Source organism: Aplidium turbinatum, chromosome 13, assembly GCF_918807975.1.
Source record: "Aplidium turbinatum chromosome 13, kaAplTurb1.1, whole genome shotgun sequence".
Lineage (NCBI taxonomy): Eukaryota > Metazoa > Chordata > Ascidiacea > Aplousobranchia > Polyclinidae > Aplidium > Aplidium turbinatum.
Window position 1 is genome coordinate 12,542,146 of NC_137484.1, and position 18,693 is coordinate 12,560,838.

The 18,693-nt window shown below is 38.5% G+C and overlaps 1 protein-coding gene across 1 annotated transcript; it reads left to right on the plus strand.

Annotated features, from left to right (window-relative positions):
• Window positions 1-8,782: 8,782 nt before the first annotated feature.
• LOC145782580 (transitional endoplasmic reticulum ATPase-like) lies at window positions 8,783-18,693 on the plus strand. The gene is made up of 17 exons (XM_082594391.1): window positions 8,783-8,905; window positions 11,219-11,327; window positions 11,506-11,678; window positions 11,983-12,120; window positions 12,361-12,496; window positions 12,593-12,709; window positions 13,068-13,185; window positions 13,443-13,576; window positions 13,707-13,955; window positions 14,166-14,330; window positions 14,762-14,884; window positions 15,139-15,351; window positions 15,792-15,945; window positions 16,060-16,214; window positions 16,443-16,601; window positions 17,668-17,825; window positions 18,141-18,693. The coding sequence occupies exons 1-17, from the start codon at window positions 8,889-8,891 to the stop codon at window positions 18,247-18,249; spliced, it is 2,427 nt and encodes an 808-aa protein (XP_082450517.1). The 5' UTR covers window positions 8,783-8,888; the 3' UTR covers window positions 18,250-18,693.

The following is an 18,693-nucleotide window of genomic DNA, read 5'->3' on the forward strand; positions in this document are numbered from 1 at the left end:
CAAAATAACAATCCCACAATACGCTCTTGTGATTTTAAAACACACAACAACAGCACCACATTGTTGCAAGCTTTAGAGTATGAAAATGTCTGTCTAATAACTTAAAACAGGTATTCTTTTTTTTAACAAATCCAATTTTCAGAAGTCCTTGGAAACAAGATAGGATATTCAAGCATGGACTGTATTATGTGACACGGATTATGTTACACTGGTGTGACTGGACTATGTAACTTAAACTCGGTCAATCTAACAGTGTTTGAGGTGTTGCGACCGTGCCATATTAATTGTTCTGTTTTGGTATCAAGCTCGTGAAACTTTCGCGTTTTGTCGCTTAATATAGGCTACTTTTTTCTAGACTTCTGCTATGTTTGGAATAGCCTACATTGTTTTTGTTGTTGTAATAGTCAGAAATAAAAATAAACCGAATTAAATTAAATCGAAGTTCTGAACCTCACAATTTTGACAATTGCATTCTGCAAATTTATGTACCGGTATCTGATATCACAATGACTAAATCATCCTCAAGTGCATTAAGTAGCCTATCAATAAAGCTTTATTGAAAAAAAGGTTTTGAAAAATTTACCTTTGCATCCGACTCAACCGGTTGAAAATCAGTAAGTGATTATTATTGCCTCAGCAATTAAACATCAAAGTCGGAGATCAAATTATTTTTATTAATGCAATTCATGTTGAAAATAATTTCAGGCTCGATTCCAAGAAAAGACTTTCATAAAATACAATGGGAATACGATCCACATAACTTTACACCTAAAGAGCAACGGGAAAAACCGTGGAGTGAGGCAAAAAGTCGAGTTATGCAATCTCGTAATCTTATAAAAGATTTACCGTTCCATTGCTTTAAAAAAAATCTCAAAAACCAACTGTTACATGAATATACATGCGTACCTTAAGTGCTCAATACAAAGGATAACTTACCTTTACAGTAGGCCTATATCATCATATCGTACTTATTAATCTTTGTTCTCTACAGTTATTAGTATCAAATTGCCCTGTTTTTGTATGCTTCACATAAAAATTGTTGCAATTCGGTGGTGGTATCCACGTTTTTCTTCGTTATTTCAGGAAAACTTTCGCAAGTGCTGTAGCCTATTATAGCACACAATCACTAATTATTGGTGGTTGGTCAATTCTTGGTCGTTGGTTTGAATCTTCATCCTCGGCTTACTCAGTCTGAGAATGCAGATTCAAACCAACAGTAGTTGTTTTTCAATCTCAGTGGCGAACCCTTTTTATTCAATGAAGTAGTGTGCCTGCCTCTGCACACTAGTGTGTATGAATGTGTAGTTAGATTTACTGTGATAGGGTGGTGGCTGACTAGATGACTGCTTATGGTCTTTCGCTACCATCCTGATTGCGCCATAATCTAACCAACAGTTGTACAATGCATTGTTTTGACAATTACATTTTACTCTGATTATTTGTTAATATATGGCGCTGTTAAAACAAAATAAATTGACTTGACTTGACTCGTAAATATTCAACTCCAACAAGACAAACCAATCTTTTTTGAATATTGCCTATATTAACCTATTTCCCATAGGACAGTTCGTTAAGCGCCTGGCTTTATAAAAGAAGAACCATCGCTGTTCGATTCTCGGGGTGTCCAGTTTGAGCCTGAACCACCTTGAGCAACGCATTTTAAAGACTGCTCACTCAGCGCCATTCATTAGATGAAACAACTAACCGACAACATTTCAACAAGAAGCGGAAACTTCAATATCGGTGATTGAGCTTGCGTCAGTAGTTCGAAGCCGCTGGGGGAAGGTGGGGTAAAGTGGAATACCTAAGGGTTAATTCAGTACAGTTCATTGATTTTACCAAAAAATTTAACTTTTTTTATTTGAGTGTTAACTTTAACATATTTCGACAATTTTTAAAGTGCGCTTTTGATGACTGCCAGCTTTTTTATATAAATTTTTTTAATTTTAAAATTACCTCCAATAGTCCACTTTACCCCACATATGTGGGGTAAACTGGACCGTTGTAAGTTTTGAGCAAATTTCGTAATTTTTTTCTACGCAATCAAATTATTTACAACTAGCATCATTAGTGAAGACATTATGAAACTTCACAACTGCAGTTCATAAGTCCATTACGGACCAAACTTTGAAATTTTTTTTAAAAAACAGAATTCACAGATAAAGTTGTCATCCTCTTCATTGCAACCAGCGCAGGCTTCATGCGCCCACAGGATGTCCTTTGGTGATAACGAGGCATTCTGAAAAACAAGAATATAACTAAGTTAAGAACCAGCTCGTCTACTCGATCATGATTGGTGGGATATTCCGCCTCGTTAGCTCAGTGGTTACGAGCCCGGCTCAAGATTACGCGGCACTGGTTCGACTCTCGGGGTGTGCGCTTGAGCAACGTATTTCAGGACTGCTCTCCATTTAGCGGCACTTAATGGATGGAATAATTTCAGGCAACAACACCTCAGCAATTGGAACCTTCACTCAGCTAATCTCGGTAACCGGCCCTGCGTCAAGAGCCTCTACAAGTATGCGAAACTACCAGGAATAACCTATCAAGGCTTTGTCAGTCCGAAGATAAAGATTCAATAACCAACCAACCATATCAGAACAACTATCCACTTGAGTGCTAATTAGGCCTATACAGCTGTTGTGTAAAATAAGCTACAAGATTATAAGTAACACAGCACCTAATTCGGTCAAGAAATCATAAACAAGAAAAATATTTATGACGGGGTAAAGTGGATCACCACTGGTCCACTTTACCCCACCTCTACATTACTACTAATTTAACTGTTGGCCAAATTTAGGCTAGTCAGCAACAAGAGTGAATCTACGTAATGCGTACGTGATATAGTGAGGCTCATTTTTATCATTCAAAAAAACTTCTACCTTATGTACATAAGACACAATGTAAGTTGCCATACATACCTTTCAATAGATCAGAGGGTGCAAAAAGTAATTTCCGTGCTTTTTTGCGTCTTCTAAAGTTAAACCATGAAACCTTGAATAATGGCGTGTGCAGCTACTTTTCGTCATGCTTCACTAAACTTAATGGTATCCGCACAGTAGTGAAACTTTAATAGCAAAAAAGGCGGGGTTCCACTTTACCCCGTTGGTCTGCTTTACCCCACCTTCCCCTATCATATGCGAAACCTCCAGGATTAAGCTCAAAAAGAAACTTTCCCAGTCCGAGGATAAAAACTTCCACAATCAATCCATTTTTATGAAATTTAGCTCCAACAAAAGGCTGAAATATTTCCACGACAGCTCGCCTGTTAGAATAGCATGATGTTACGACAATGCATAGATTGGCTACTACTTTTCGAAATCATTAAAATTATTCATTATACAAATTTTCCAAGAAAATTGTCTCATGGAATTTCCCAAGATACGATTCCTAAGAGATAAAAGCAGTGCAACCGACAAAATCCTTTCGAGATATATTGCACTGAAGTCAGATTTTTGTCAACTTGCATCGCTGCATCAACATTGTTTTACCTTGTTTTTTTCTAATTTCATTTCTGCTACGTCTGTTTTTTTCTAATTTCATGTTAGCATACGTCCATTGTGTAATAGATACCACTTTTGTAAATTTAATCTTTCAAGTACTACTGTTTGACACCTAGTATCTGAGCTTATTACAACTGTCAATGTCGTACATCTGCCATCACCACCTTAAACTGTTCAGTTTCAATAGGCTGCAATTAGATGCTAATATGTTACCAATGCAATACGCCTTTAATTAGCCGAACCACGTATAATATATTTGTTCACAGAACCTTATAACTCTCTGTTACTTTGTTGTGTAGATTTATTTTGGCAAGAGTACTTCAACAATGAAGCTGTAGGCCTATCACTCTCCAGAAGTTTGGTTGGAAATTCATTTCAAGAAACCAGCAAGAAACTCCATCCCGCTCTGATACCGAAGTCACCCGCATGCCATCTAGACCATTTTCATAATTATCATCTTCACTACATTTTTCATCATTCATGATCATCAGTGTAATATCATGCTCAAATAATAAGTTAATTAATCTAAATTCCTGTACCCATCAGTTATCAATTCCTATTCAATATCACACCACTGTCGTTGCTGCGAACACTCCATTTTACTTAAAACGATGTACTGTACATAGTATTTTGTATATGTAATATGTTTAATATGTAAATAATATGTAATATGTTTAATATGTAATAATATGCCGTATGTTCATTGTTTATTCTTGAATGCTCGTGTTGTTGATTTTTCTTTTTTATATTGGTTGTAAGGTTCAGTCGTCCCCGCATGGTTTCATCAACTGGCACACCTCCAGTTGCTTTAGGTATGTGGAGCCAACTGGTTCTTCCAACTAATTCATCTACTTTAAACTGTTAGGTTTGGTGGCCGTGCTTAATTTACTTTCGTGTACGTAACCTTTAAATTTGCATCGCATGCACGTTTTAAACTTTTGTAGTTTTGCCACCTTTTCCTTTTGTTGGTTTTGTTCCCGTTCACTATTTGTAACTTTATCATTGCTGTTGTTTTCCGACAAAGAAAAAATAAATTGAATTGAATTGAATTGAATTGAACGTCTCTTGCCGATTTTCAGGTCCTTGCTGTAGTTTTAAACAACCTTTATAAAAATTTTTGTCGAGTCATGACTGAATCGTTATGAAGAATGACGTGCATCAAAAGAAGACAACACAAAAGCAAGAAGGGCCAGAAAAAAGTAAAAAAACTTTGATCTTATCACAAGTGACAAGAGCACAGTTTCGACATTGGACCAGACTTGCTCATCCGTGGTGAAATGTGCTTTCTTTGTTCCAGTGCACATGGCAGGACGTTTAGTAAGACATTGGGATTGTAATCTTGGCGCTACCTTGGTACCTAGCCTACAATGATAGCAAAACTTTATTGTGATAACTTTGTCTATTTATTTATTAGCAATAAGCCTAGTGGTGTTGAAAGCACATTAGCGCTTTTCACCTTTTATGATACATATACATAGTAATGATACACATACATATAATGACAAATAAAATACTACCTCAGGTTGGCTACGTGAGAAACAGAAAACAAACACCAGGTGTTGTAGGGTACAAGATACATTGTAGCTACCGTACAGGCTTGCCAGATTGGCTTTTTTACGGCCAAATTTCACAAATTTGGCCTTTTTTGAAGTCGTTTGGCCACAAAATTTGGGTTTGGCTTTTTGGCTTTATTTTGGCTTTTTTTTCATATTGGTTTGGCCGCAAATTATTTGTTTGGCTTTTTTTACATTTACTGTATTTTGTAAGATTGAAACAACAATGGCAACACTTCTCCTTTATTCTTTCACTTGTGGGATTGAAGAATTGCTATTTGTTAATGCGCATGTGCACTGTGCAGAGACTGCAGGGGCAGACTGACAGCGTGTGCAAGGATGAAGTCTTGCTCTTTTGGCGATGCTTGATAATTTTATAAAGTGACCATTTTGACAGGCTATTATTTAAAGTACCGTATTAATTATTATCTGTTCAAAAGTAGTAGGCCTATTGTAGCTGTTAATAATATGTCAAAACGAAAGTGGAAGGCAATGTATGATAGCAGCAGGAAATATCTACCTGAATGGGAAAATGAGTTTTCTTAGCTTAAAAAAGATGAACGCACAGGCAGGGCCGTAGCCAGACCGCAGAGCAAGGGGAGGCCAACCTTTTTTTAGGGGGGCCAAAAAAGCTCTGCAACGGGAAAGATGGGCAAAATCATTATAATTGTAGCTGTTGTTCGAGAATGTTGGGATTTTGCCAGGAAGGGCAACATTTTTTTCAGGGGGGGCAAGGCCCCCGGCTGGCTACGGGCCTGCGCACAGTTGATGCTTTTTGCAAGTTATGCCAAGCAACTATTGTCCCAAAGAAAAGTAATTTTAATAACCATGAAACGACAACGAAGCATAAACGTAAACTTCCAGTACAAGCTCAAAATTCTTTATTATTTGATACACTTGCAGCTACTGCACTTGATTCTAAAAAAGCAAAAAGAAGATTGAGCTGAAACTAGCATTGTCTGTCGCATGCCACAGCTCTATCAATGCAATTGACCATTTCCAAGACATAATTGTTGCAAATGCAAAGGATTGTAGCATTCTAGCATACTGCAACAGCTAAAATCGTCACTAATTACCAGCTCCTGTTGCTTTTTTTTAATGAATTACAAACTGTTAGAACGCAACGTGAGTATTACCTATCAAACTTGGTTTTTACAAGTGACTTGTTTGGCTGGTTTTTGGCCTTTTTTAGTTTAATGTTTGGCTTTTTTTTACAGTTTTATTGGCCTTTTTTGGCTTTTTTTTTATGAAGTTTTGGCTTTTTTTTCAATTTAAAATCTGGCAACCCTGCTACCGTACATAATAATACAGTAAAGAAAACAGAATAGAATACTACCTTAGTTAACTGGCAATCCTGAGAAGAACGGAAAGGTCAATGGTGAGAGCAATGTGTGGGGTGAAAACGAGAAGGGAAAAAAGGACTGAAGAATTGTTGGATATGCTAGAGATGAGAGAGACCATAGACCAACTGGCAAGGGCAAATGGAGTAAGATGGTATGGACATGTGATAAGGAGGGAGGAAGGAAGTTTTCTTAGAAAGGCACTAGATCTAAAGGTGGATGGGAAGAGGAAACGCGGTCGTCCAAGAAGAACGTGGAAACAACAAGTGAAGGATGAATTTAAAAAAGTCGGACTGAAGGAGGAAGATGCAAGGGACAGGGTGAAATGGAGAAAAGGGATTAAAACAATTGCTGCGCGGAAACAATCGGCCACCCCCACTAGTGGGGAACAAACCGACGATGGATTATGATGATGATGAGTTAAGGTACCGGTATATCAAATAAAAAAGAGTACAACACTGCAAGAGCAAAGCCAAGTAAGCAAACTGACTGAACTAGAATGCTGTGTATTGGTTTATAAACCGGGATAAAAATCTAGGGTAATTTCTCACCAACGTTTTGGCAAAACAGACTTTTATACTGAAGACCTGTGATAGGCAGTGCAGCTGGCCTTACCACTTGAGAAATGATATAAGGTACGGTACCGCATAGACTTTGCTTATCACTTTTGCTCTTCCACAAGTGCATCAGTATAACATGCTTAGACCTATGCCATGCCAGTGTAGCTATGCCGATAATTTGGCACTAATCTATTCATGTTGTTATGGAGTAGAGGGTCTTACAGATGGCATGGTCAAACTGCAGAATATATAAGAGTATGGAAGCTAAAATTGGGGTGCAACCTAGTTCGTACCTTGAACAGTTCGTACTCTGAAAAGATCGAGAGAAAAAATTAAAAAAAGCCGAAGTCGCTGATCGCAGTTTAATAGCACAAAGCCGAAGTCGCTAATCGGAGTTTTCGCAAACAACTCGAGGGTTAGGGTTAGCGGAAACTGCGGAAAAATATTTGCGGAAACTGCGATCAACGAGGGTTAGGGTTAGAGAGCATAGATTACTCGATGGTTAGAGTTGGGATAAGCGGAAACTGCGGTTAGCGGAAAAATGTTTGCAGAAACTGCGATCAGCGAGGCTTAGGGTTAGAGCATAGATTACTCTATGGTTAGAGTTAGGGTAAATGTTATCGGAAACTGTGGAAAAATGTTTGCAGAAACTGCGATCAGCGAGGGTTAGATTGATTGATTGATTGAATCTTTATCCTCGGACTGGAAAAGCTTCTTGCAGAGCTTAATCCTGGCAGTTGCGCATACTTGTAGAGGCTTTGAATCACTGACGCAGGCCCGGTCACTGAGATTGGCAGAGTGAAGTTTTCGATTGTTGAAGTCTTGTTGCCAGGGAACTATTCCATTTATTAGATGCCGCTGAATGAAGAGCAGTCCTTAACGTGTGTTGCTCAAGCGCACACCCCGAGAGTCGAACCAGCGCCGCTTGATCTTGAAGCTTCTTCGTTCCAGAAGTGACGCGCTAACCAATTGAGCTTCGGCAAACTCTTAGGATCATTACCGGAAATTTTAAAATATTTGCGGAAATTAAAATATTACCGGAAATTTTAAAAACGGAAACTGCAATCAGCGATTTCGGCTTTGTTCAATTTTTTCTCTCGATCTTTTCAGTTTGTTTGTTTGCGGAAACTGCGATCAGCGACTTCGGCTTTGTGCTATTTTTTCTCTTGATCTTTCCAGGGGGAAAATTTTAAAATGTTTGTGGAAACTGCGATCAGCGACTTTGGCTTTTTTTAATTTTTTTTCTCGATCTTTGCAAGGTACGAACTGACGATACAAATTGTTCATGGTACGAGTTAGGTTGCATCCTATTTTCTATACTCGAGTAGGCTAGTACAAACACCACATTAAAGTTCTGCAATTCTAAGACAAGTAAAAAGAAAAAATAAACAATTATACTTTAAAAGCATATGGTGCACAGTAATCTTCATTCACAAATTTAGAATAAGATAAAATTGATTTTTGTTGATGCTCATTATAAAAACATGGAGTACAAATAAAAATGTGACTCAAAAGATCACTGGAAGCAGCAGGAAAAAGTGCTGCCACTTCAAATTTAAATAAAGTTTGCTAAAAAATCATTTTGAAGCTGTTTTAAACCAAGGGCCTTGTGGTTGATAAACCATGTAAGTTAACACAGAAAGCAACAACTTACCAGGCAGTTAAAACCAGCTTTTCTTGGTTGTTAAAGATGATTTGGCAGAAGAAAAAACCAATTTTATGCCTAAGTAAGTAAGGAACCATGGCCTCAGAGCCTATGGCTGCTATATATGGTCTGGCAAGAATTGCTTTTGTGATTTTATACATAATTTTTTCTTTTTTTTTGCAGAAAGTTTGTGTGGGGTATTAGATATTTTGTAAATTTACTTAAAACTGTTAGCTTTTTTGTAAAGTTATTCCATCTGTCTGATAAACTTACATCATTGAAAGAAAATGTCGGGAAAGACAGGGTAAGATTTTTTTCTGACATGTTTTCACATCATCAAAGAGCAAAAGCAATTATTTGTTTTTTGTAAAGACATAACTATGAAAATAGTAGCGTCATTATAGAAGTTTTCCGACCCGTGCCCAGAGCATTGTGACGCAAGAAGCCACACGACCTCGTTCGGTGAAAGTTAATCAGTTATGCGGCGTATTGCAGCTACACGACGCTTTGACTCTCCAAGCGCACCTCGTTGGTCTGATGAAAGCCTTCGCTGACATTTTAAAAAGCCTTCCAAACCATAGCCATACCTCTTAAATGGCGATGAATTCCGTCCGGACACGTTTGTCCGCCGTCAGCAAAAACGAATTTCGACGCTTGGGTTGTTTCTTTTTTGTTCGGTGTTTTTTGTGATTAGTGTTAAAGGCATACTAAATGAAATTTTCAAACGGTAATTAAGCATTAAAATGCGTAAACTGAACATTCAAGAATACATTTCAAAAAAAATTACCGAAAAAAAATTGTTTTTAATGGCGCTGGCAAGGCCCAAAGTCCAATGTTTCATTTATTTTCATTTTTTTTCTAAATGACCAAAAACTGCAAACTTAGCTCGAGAATACGTCACAAAAGATAGCAATAACAAAAGCCACGTTTCAACATCTGACGTTTTAACATCAGATGTGAGGTTTTGAGCAAACTGTCTGATGTTTTGACGTTGAAATCTGATGTTTTGATGTACATACAATATACATACATAGCCTACAGTTAAATCGCCGGCAGTAACAACTGTAGCGTGATTAGCTGATTGCTCGTCTTTTGTTACGTAGACTGTACAGTCGCACGCTTCACTGCTCAGGCCCATTCTGGTTTTTAAAGCTCTGACAAAAGCACGCGCGCAATGATGGTCAGACCGCAATGAGGCAAAATTTTATTGAAAATCGTTTTATGGTAGCAAGTTAAACACAAAGTACGTGGAAAATCGCCAAGTCAAGTTTTTCCTTTAGTACACCTTTAAAAATGATTTTTCCATTACAGCAACTAATGCATAAACTTTCTTGGACTGGTTTGTTGCTTAATAACTTTGTTGGTAACAAACTTTTCGTAGCTGATATATATCGGTATCGGCCTAAAAATTTCATAAATATTGGTATCGGCCTGAAAAAGTGATATCGGTCGAGCTCTACTTGTAAGTACCGGTAGATGTAATTGTTAACAATAAAAATGAGCAGTGGGCTGAAAAAGAGGTACCCGGTCAGTTGGTCGACCGGACAATTGGTCGACAAGACAGTTGGTCGACAGGATGTTACGTCGACAGAACGATTCATTTTAGGGTTAGGGTTAGTTAACTAACCTTAACCCTAACCTAACTCTAACCCTAACCCTAAAATGAATCGTCGTCGACCTAACGTCCTGTCGACCAACTGTCTTGTCGACCAATTGTCCTGTCGACCAAATGTCTGTCGACCAATCGACCGTGCACCGAAAAAGATTGGGAAGCATTGTTGTTTGTTGTGAAGCTGATATCTTCTGGCTTTATTCTTATTTCAAGTGAGTGCAGATTGCAATCCTCCGCATCACTCTGTCAGCAGCATCTTCCCCTGTCACTTCTACTATTTCCGTATTTTCTGCCATGCAGTCTCCATCTTCCTGTGAGGCCGACATGTCGAATGGTATAAATTTCATTAATCACTTTATGTTTTATTGAGCCCCCAGTATTCGCAAGTTTACAGCTAGTTTGTTCGTATCAAGCAGAATGTTTGTAATCAGCAGAATGGAAAGACCTGGAGTTAATTTTTTGTCAGATTGTCAAGTGTGCGGAGGCCGGAGGCCTATTATCTCGTGTACATTAAGCTACAGTGTACATTCACTATGCCTACCCAGTGGGTCTGCTACTATTCGGCGAGTCCGATTCGGCGAGTCCAATTCGGCTAGTCCGATTCGGCAGGTTCCCTATTCGGCAATTTTTCGAATTTTTTTTTTTTAATTATCGGGTACCGTAGCCTAATTATCATTGCCGCCTTTACATCGTTTCAATGTCGCTAAACGTTCAAATAACCCCCTAACCATGAACCCCCTAACCCTTAACCCCCTAACCCTTAACCTCCTAACCCTTAACCTCCTAACCCTTAGGCCACTAACCCTTAACCTCCTAACCCTTAACCCCCTAACCCTTAACCCCATAACCCTCTAACCCTTAACCCCTAACTCTTAACCCCCTAATCCTTAACCCCCTAATCATTAATCCCGAATAGGGCACTGGCCGAATCGGACTAGCCGAATTTTACTCGCCAAAACGGGCCATTCCGCCTACCAATTCATACATATGTATTGAATGTTTCAGTGATAAAGAAGATTTGTCAACTGCTATCTTACGAACAAAGAGCAAGCCAAATCGTTTAATTGTTGAAGATGCTATCGCCGATGACAACAGTGTTGCTGTGCTATCTCCAGTAGGCAACTTTTTACATTTTTTCATTTGTATATATCATGTTTTTTTTACTCTTAAAGTTTTAATGGGTTCATGTACATTTATCTTTCAATTTTCCTTATCACTCTCGTATACATTAGGCATACGTTTATTGCTTTGTAAATGTCTAATACTAACAATCCGGTCATCAAAATCTTCAGGAAAAAATGGAAGAGTTACAGTTGTTTCGAGCAGACACAGTACTCTTGAAAGGGAAGAAGAGAAAAGAGACGATTTGTGTTGTACTTTCTGAGGAAGGTGTGCCAAATGAAAAGATTAGACTGAATCGAGTTGTTCGAAAGAATTTACGTGTACGAATCGGAGATATTATAAGGTAGGTATTTAATTTATTAATTTGCTTCCAAAATCATTATTTTTGTAAAGTGCACTGCATGAAAGTGCATACAGGTTGTTGATTGTCATTTGCAAAATAAATCCAATTTGAATTTTAACTGTTAAAATATATTATCACCTTTTTTTCAAAAGACTATATAAGGCGATTGAAATCCTATTCATGTTAAAAATTCAGACATGTTATGATTTATGGAATTAAAAACTTTAGTACACTGAGAATCTCTGCAATCCACAAATTTAAGTGTCGCTGTAGCATACACAAATATTTGATCAATTTTCCACAGTATTCAACCCAGCCCTGATGTAAAGTATGGTGCAAAGATTCATGTTTTACCAATCGATGACACGGTTGAGGGAATAACTGGAAATCTATTTGAAGTTTATCTCAAACCATACTTCTTGGAAGCTTACAGACCTGTTTGGTAAATGCCTGGTTTTTATTTTTTGAAACACTAGAAGCTGTTTTGTTTAGATTGTTCAAACTGTCACAAGAAATAAACTGAAGCGTTTTATGGATTATTATTTATACTTCATAAATTGGTGTCAGTACAAATGAAAAGTTGATTTTGATGTTTTGGATATACTTTAACTGCTTTTTTAATTTTGAAACAATAAAACAAACTAACTGGTTTCATGGTTTTATTATTATTTTATCAATCTAGCAAAGGCGATGTGTTTCTGGTTCGTGGTGGAATGCGCGCCGTTGAGTTCAAAGTTGTCGAAACTGATCCCAATCCATACTGCGTTGTCTCACCAGAAACTGTAATTCACTGCGAGGGAGAACCAATCAAAAGAGAGGTATTAATGTTTGTTTGCTATGGCTAGGTAACTTGTTAAATCACTTTGATTTTGTTCACGCGAAAATTAACCAATGCGCCAATGACGTTTATTTAGGAAGAAGAAGAGGCTTTGAATGAAGTTGGCTATGACGACATTGGCGGCTGTCGCAAGCAACTTGCTCAGATCAAAGAAATGGTGGAACTTCCACTAAGACACCCTGCACTATTTAAGGTTTATATATATCTTTGTAAATGCATTATAAAGAAACAAGTCCGGTTCTTTGAGACTTGAATAACATATTGATCTACAATCTACATTTGGACACTCTTATGATGTTTTTCAACTCAAGCATTATATACTAGCTGATTGTTAATTTTACATTATGTCATACGCTAATGTTTTTTTTTATATGTTTTCTGACTTACCAAAATAGTACTTTTCTCTTTTCAAAATAGTACCAAAATATGTGTGCTTTTGTCCATCATTGATGTCATCATATATACCTTTAAGGAACCTGTTGCTGCTTATGATTCACTCAATGCCTCTGTGAATAAAGATAGAAATTGACGCATGTACCGCTTGTATGCAGGCTATTGGCATTAAACCACCTCGTGGGATATTGTTATACGGTCCACCAGGTACAGGAAAGACTCTGATTGCTCGTGCAGTTGCCAACGAAACTGGGGCTTTCTTTTTCTTAATCAATGGTACGTTTTCATCTTCTGCTGCTGATAAGTAACACAGTACGGTATGTGACATTATTTCAATCCAGCGTTGTTTAAAATACAGGTTATATATTATTTGGAAATTTGCCAAGCAGTTTGACACGAAATATTAGTAATTTGCTAGTACCCTATTTTTGTACCATATGCCTGACGAATGATATTCTTAAAATCTGTCAATTGGTTCATGGTTTGAGCAATTGAGCATGACATATTTTACTTCATGATTGCCTTGTATGCAGGTCCTGAGATTATGAGCAAACTGGCCGGCGAATCAGAATCAAACCTAAGAAGGGCTTTTGAAGAGGCCGAAAAAAATGCGCCCGCCATCATATTCATTGATGAGTTAGACGCAATTGCCCCAAAACGTGACAAGGTAAGGACAATGTGTTGCCAGGGCATGTGCTTTTCTTTGCAGCTTAAGGTCCTTAAAGATAAAGGGAATTCACTTTCGGCTGTGCTTAAAAGCTTTCCTTGCTTTAGTCCTAATATTCTTTTCCATACAGACGCATGGCGAAGTGGAGCGCCGCATCGTGTCGCAGCTTCTTACTCTGATGGACGGCCTAAAGCAGCGCGCCCACGTAGTTGTCATGGCAGCCACTAATCGACCGAATTCGATCGATGCCGCCCTCAGAAGATTCGGTCGCTTCGACAGGGAAGTTGACATTGGAATCCCGGATGCGACCGGAAGATTAGAGATTCTGCGCATCCACACGAAGAACATGAAACTAGCGGATGACGTTGATCTGGAGCAGGTAATCAAGATCAAAAAAAGAAGAAGAACAAGGAGCAATTTTATTAGATCTTGCAAACGTTTTTACATATCCACAACCTTACATGGATCAACGACTGAACTCAATGTTTGAATTCTCGTTAACTTGCCATCCATTCGGGTCTTCACGCATGATACTTGTAACTTTTTCTGCTCTTTATATAATCCACATCTCTTGGAATGAATCTTCCAGGTGGCAGCAGAATCCCATGGTCACGTTGGTGCTGATCTTGCTGCTCTATGTTCGGAAGCGGCTCTTCAGCAGATCAGAGGAAAGATGGATCTCATTGATTTGGAAGATGATGTTATAGATGCTGAAGTGATGGACAACCTGGCGGTCACCATGGAAGACTTCCGGGTATGTGCCAATTGTAGTACCACACAGCAGAAAAGTATTGCTGTTCATAGTTTTCTCGTAATTTCTCTTATAAATTTTAATGAAACGAAGCTAAAATACAAATTTTTTGTACGTCACCGGCACGTGGTTGATTTTGAAAGTTAAAATTTTTGTTCGCTTGTGAATCGCCGCCGCCAAGTACGAGCGTTGACGATCATTGTAGAATAACAGAACTTCAGGAGAGAGTTTGTCTTGTTGAACCATAGGCATACCAAGACAGGCAACTTACTCAAATTTAACATATTCACGTTTCTTTTAACATGTACGGAAAACAAAAACTACGTTGAAACAAGTTTCACATCGAACGTTTTCACGAAAATTCTAGAACTATTGGAAATTTAAAGTGTCTTGTTCAAGCTTGATTGGCTTTTAACGAACAAGTTGTTTTCCAGTTCGCGATGGCGCAGAGCAACCCGTCTGCACTGCGCGAAACTGTTGTGGAAGTGCCCAATGTCACTTGGGAAGACATCGGTGGTTTGGAGAATGTCAAGACAGAACTTCAGGAGCTTGTGCAAGTATGATCTATAAGTTTTCTTCATTATATCTGCAACAAGTTACATTTCGTGCACCGTTTGAAGAATTAATGGTCATCAACGATTGTATGAATGTATGCATGCATACCCAGATAGAAAATCAACCGTTTTTTACATTGATTCAACATCCGCAGACGTTGAATCGGCTGGTTTGCTGTCTGGGTAGCACAGTCTCAGTGAAAACGTATCATTCTTTTATTGATGTGGTCATAAAAAACAACGACTTTTTATATCAGTATCCCGTGGAGCATCCAGAGAAATTCCTGAAGTTTGGAATGACCCCATCGAAGGGCGTCCTTTTTTATGGTCCTCCCGGTTGCGGTAAGACACTGCTTGCCAAAGCGATTGCCAACGAATGTCAGGCAAACTTCATCTCCATCAAAGGACCAGAGATGTTGACAATGTGGTTTGGAGAGTCTGAAGCCAACGTGCGGGAAGTCTTTGACAAGGTCACTGTTTCATTAATTCAGCATTTTCATAAACGTAAGAATATTGAAACTCAAAAACTCTCTTGTGACTCATGCAACCCATTTTTGAGCCTGGATTGTGACCAAACTTTAGGCTTGACTCATACTTTGGGAACTCATGCTTTAATTTAGAAAACTCACATAAAACTTGTATAAAGACGGCCACTTTTCTTGGTCACATTACCAGTGATGTGTAATTGTGTATTTGTTGTTCGAAAAAAAGTTAAACCGAAAAAGTTGTTTCTTCACGTAATATATAACAGGTGAGACTTGTTTAGTATCAGCGAAAGGACAAATCCTTCTTTCAGCCCCCAGCCCTTGATTAGTGACGCCTCCACGGACTGCACCAAGAGGCTGTTGTAACGTCTGCAGACATTGAATTTATGTAACTTTCTCTAAATTCTCATCCTCCTACACTTAAGGCTCGACAAGCGGCTCCGTGCGTGCTCTTCTTCGATGAATTGGATTCAATCGCCAAATCAAGAGGAGGAAGCGTCGGTGATGGTGGAGGAGCCGGGGATCGTGTCATCAATCAGATCCTCACAGAGATGGACGGCATGGGAAACAAAAAAAATGGTATAGTATCGTTTTGTTGTTCCTGGAGAAAAAAAAATTGCGATGTATTCACCCATAAAAAATGTTTTTTCTAGCACTTTTAAGTCCTCAAATTCGAAAACCAAAATATTTCAGTGTTTATCATTGGAGCCACCAACAGACCGGACATCATTGATTCCGCGATCCTTCGTCCTGGACGACTTGACCAACTAATCTATATTCCTCTGCCTGATGATAACTCAAGGATCGCCATTCTCAAAGCAAATCTAAGAAAATCTCCTGTTGCTAAGGTAACAGCGTCGTATTCAAAAAAATATCTCAAAATGTTTGATTAACTGATTATTCAGTGCATTTTGAACTATGGCAAAGCTTTGAAATCGTTTTCAGCGGAAATTTTAACGTTGTTTCGGTAACGTCTGTCGCTAAGTTGTGAAGGGACGTAGCAGTTTCCACGTCACAATAGGAAAGTAGGATCAACCTCATTGAGCTAAACAACAAAACATCAACCATTATTGCAGGACGTTGACCTACAACTGATGGCAAAGGTTACCAAAGGCTTTAGTGGAGCCGACTTGACCGAGATATGCCAGCGAGCTTGCAAACTTGCCATTCGTGAGAACATCGAGAAAGATATTCAAAGAGAACGGGAACGCGCTCGGAGCGGCGTCAACGCCATGGTTTGTTATTTAATACTCATGTTTCTTCGAGTTGCATCTGTGATCGATTTCAATATGAAAAATCTTTTATTGAAAGCTACTGGAAGCGTTGTAAAAAAGAACTTTCTGGTGTTCGATTGCTCTTCCAGTTTCTTTGTCCGCACTCTAAAGATTGTTAAGACTGTTTTTAAAGACTTGTTCCTTTTCTTTTATTGACCTGCATTGGTAACAGATCTATCTGGTGGGAATTAGTTGTCTGCGTGTTTAAAACTTATTCAACAAGAGTTATTTGTGAAAGGGACTTTATATCGCAATGGTTAGATTTGCAAATAGAATCAGGGCCGGATTTACCAGTAGGCAGAGTAGGCAGTTGCCTAGGGCGGCAAATTATTGGGGGCAGCAAAATATACGAATATAGTAGGCTACATTGATAATACTGTACGTGAATATAATAATTCACAACAGATATATTCAGATATATAGCAATTAATAAATATGTTATCACATCACACACATTTATAAACAGTGCGGCAAGTCATGTATGGCAAGTCATCGCCCCTAGAGTACTTCACGCTTGATTGGTTTTCAACAATATGTGCTGCTTAGCGCTTCTTTTAGTTATCTGTCTCGCTTAGTATGGAAGACTAGGCTTTGTCTATGCAATTTTTATTAATCTTTGTTCGGTTTGTTTCACTGTTAGTAAATTTGAAGGAGCCTAGAAAAAATGTTTTTGGTCAATGTTAAGTTGATGGAAAAGTTGCAGGCTATTTTGTGTACTTGCCTTGATGCTTAAAGTATGTAGCCTAAACAAGCCAAAAAGTAAGACTAGTATACGAAAGAACTTTAGTTTCATGAAGTTTTATAAAAATGGCGGCATTGAGGACAAATGAGAACCAGTACGTGCCTGTATCGAAAAATCGAAAATTACCATCAAAAATTTTTTTTGGGAGGGCGGCACTGTTCTCATCTGCCTAGGGCAGCACTTAGGCTAAATCCGGCCCTGAATAGAATTGAAAGATTATCCTGCGCGCGATTTTCAACTCCACATGGTCTCCTCTATCACTTACAACATGAATCGTTTCAACAGGATTTTGATGAAGAAGACGATCTTGTTCCCGAAATCCGTCGCGATCACTTCGAAGAGGCGATGCGGTTCGCACGACGATCCGTCACAGACAAAGATATTCGAAAATATGAGATGTTCGCACAGACACTGCAGCAAGCGCGTGGTTTTGGTAATTTCAGGTAAAATTTCCTTTATTTTGATTTCATTGATATTGACAGATTCTTGCTGTAGCTTTTCTCGCGTAGTTACTGCAGGTGCTACCTAAAATCAGTAGCGATGGCAAGAGGAGGTCTAGGATAGTTTTAAGGGCCCAGGATCTTGAAAAATCACCTCGTATTTTTTCGGATTTTGTGCCGCTTTCTTAAAAGTATCTCGATTTGCAGCCCGAAGATCGGCATTAGTACCGGGCCCAAAATTGTCCTCTCAACGCAGCTGCTGCACCATACGTTTATTCTCAGTTGTCCGTTCATACGAAAATGAAATTTCCATTTCAGTTTTGGTCGTCCCTCCGCACCTGCCGGAGGCGGAACTGGTACAGGTGGTAGTGCTGGAGCTGGAGGAGCTAATGTCTTTGAGGAAGAAGAAGATGATCTATACAGCTGAAGCAAACCAGGAATGTCTTAGATATATTTTTTCATATTCAAGTGCTCCATCAACATTGATGGATTAGCTCAATTTTCTGTGCTTAGGTTAATCTAGATGTGCTTGACTTTCCCTCTCAAGCGAAGCGCTCGTGCAACGTTTACGTGTGTTATGTGCAAATGCTTTGTTCTGCTAATTGCATATCTTTGCTTCTCGACACGGATTCAAGCAGTGAACCTCTCAGTCCTTGTTGTATTACTGTAGGCTCACTAGCGTTGATGCAATACTTCGACTTTGTTTTGTAGTTTGTATTTGAAATTTGTCAGGGACTTCAACCCGTTTCAAGAATATTGGTGTCTTGTGGTTATGTTTGTTTAGTTAAGTTATTTACTACTCAAAAAGTGTGGTTCGAGACTTATTTCATGTTATGATATTAGTCACCGAATAAAATGTTTGATTGTTGTA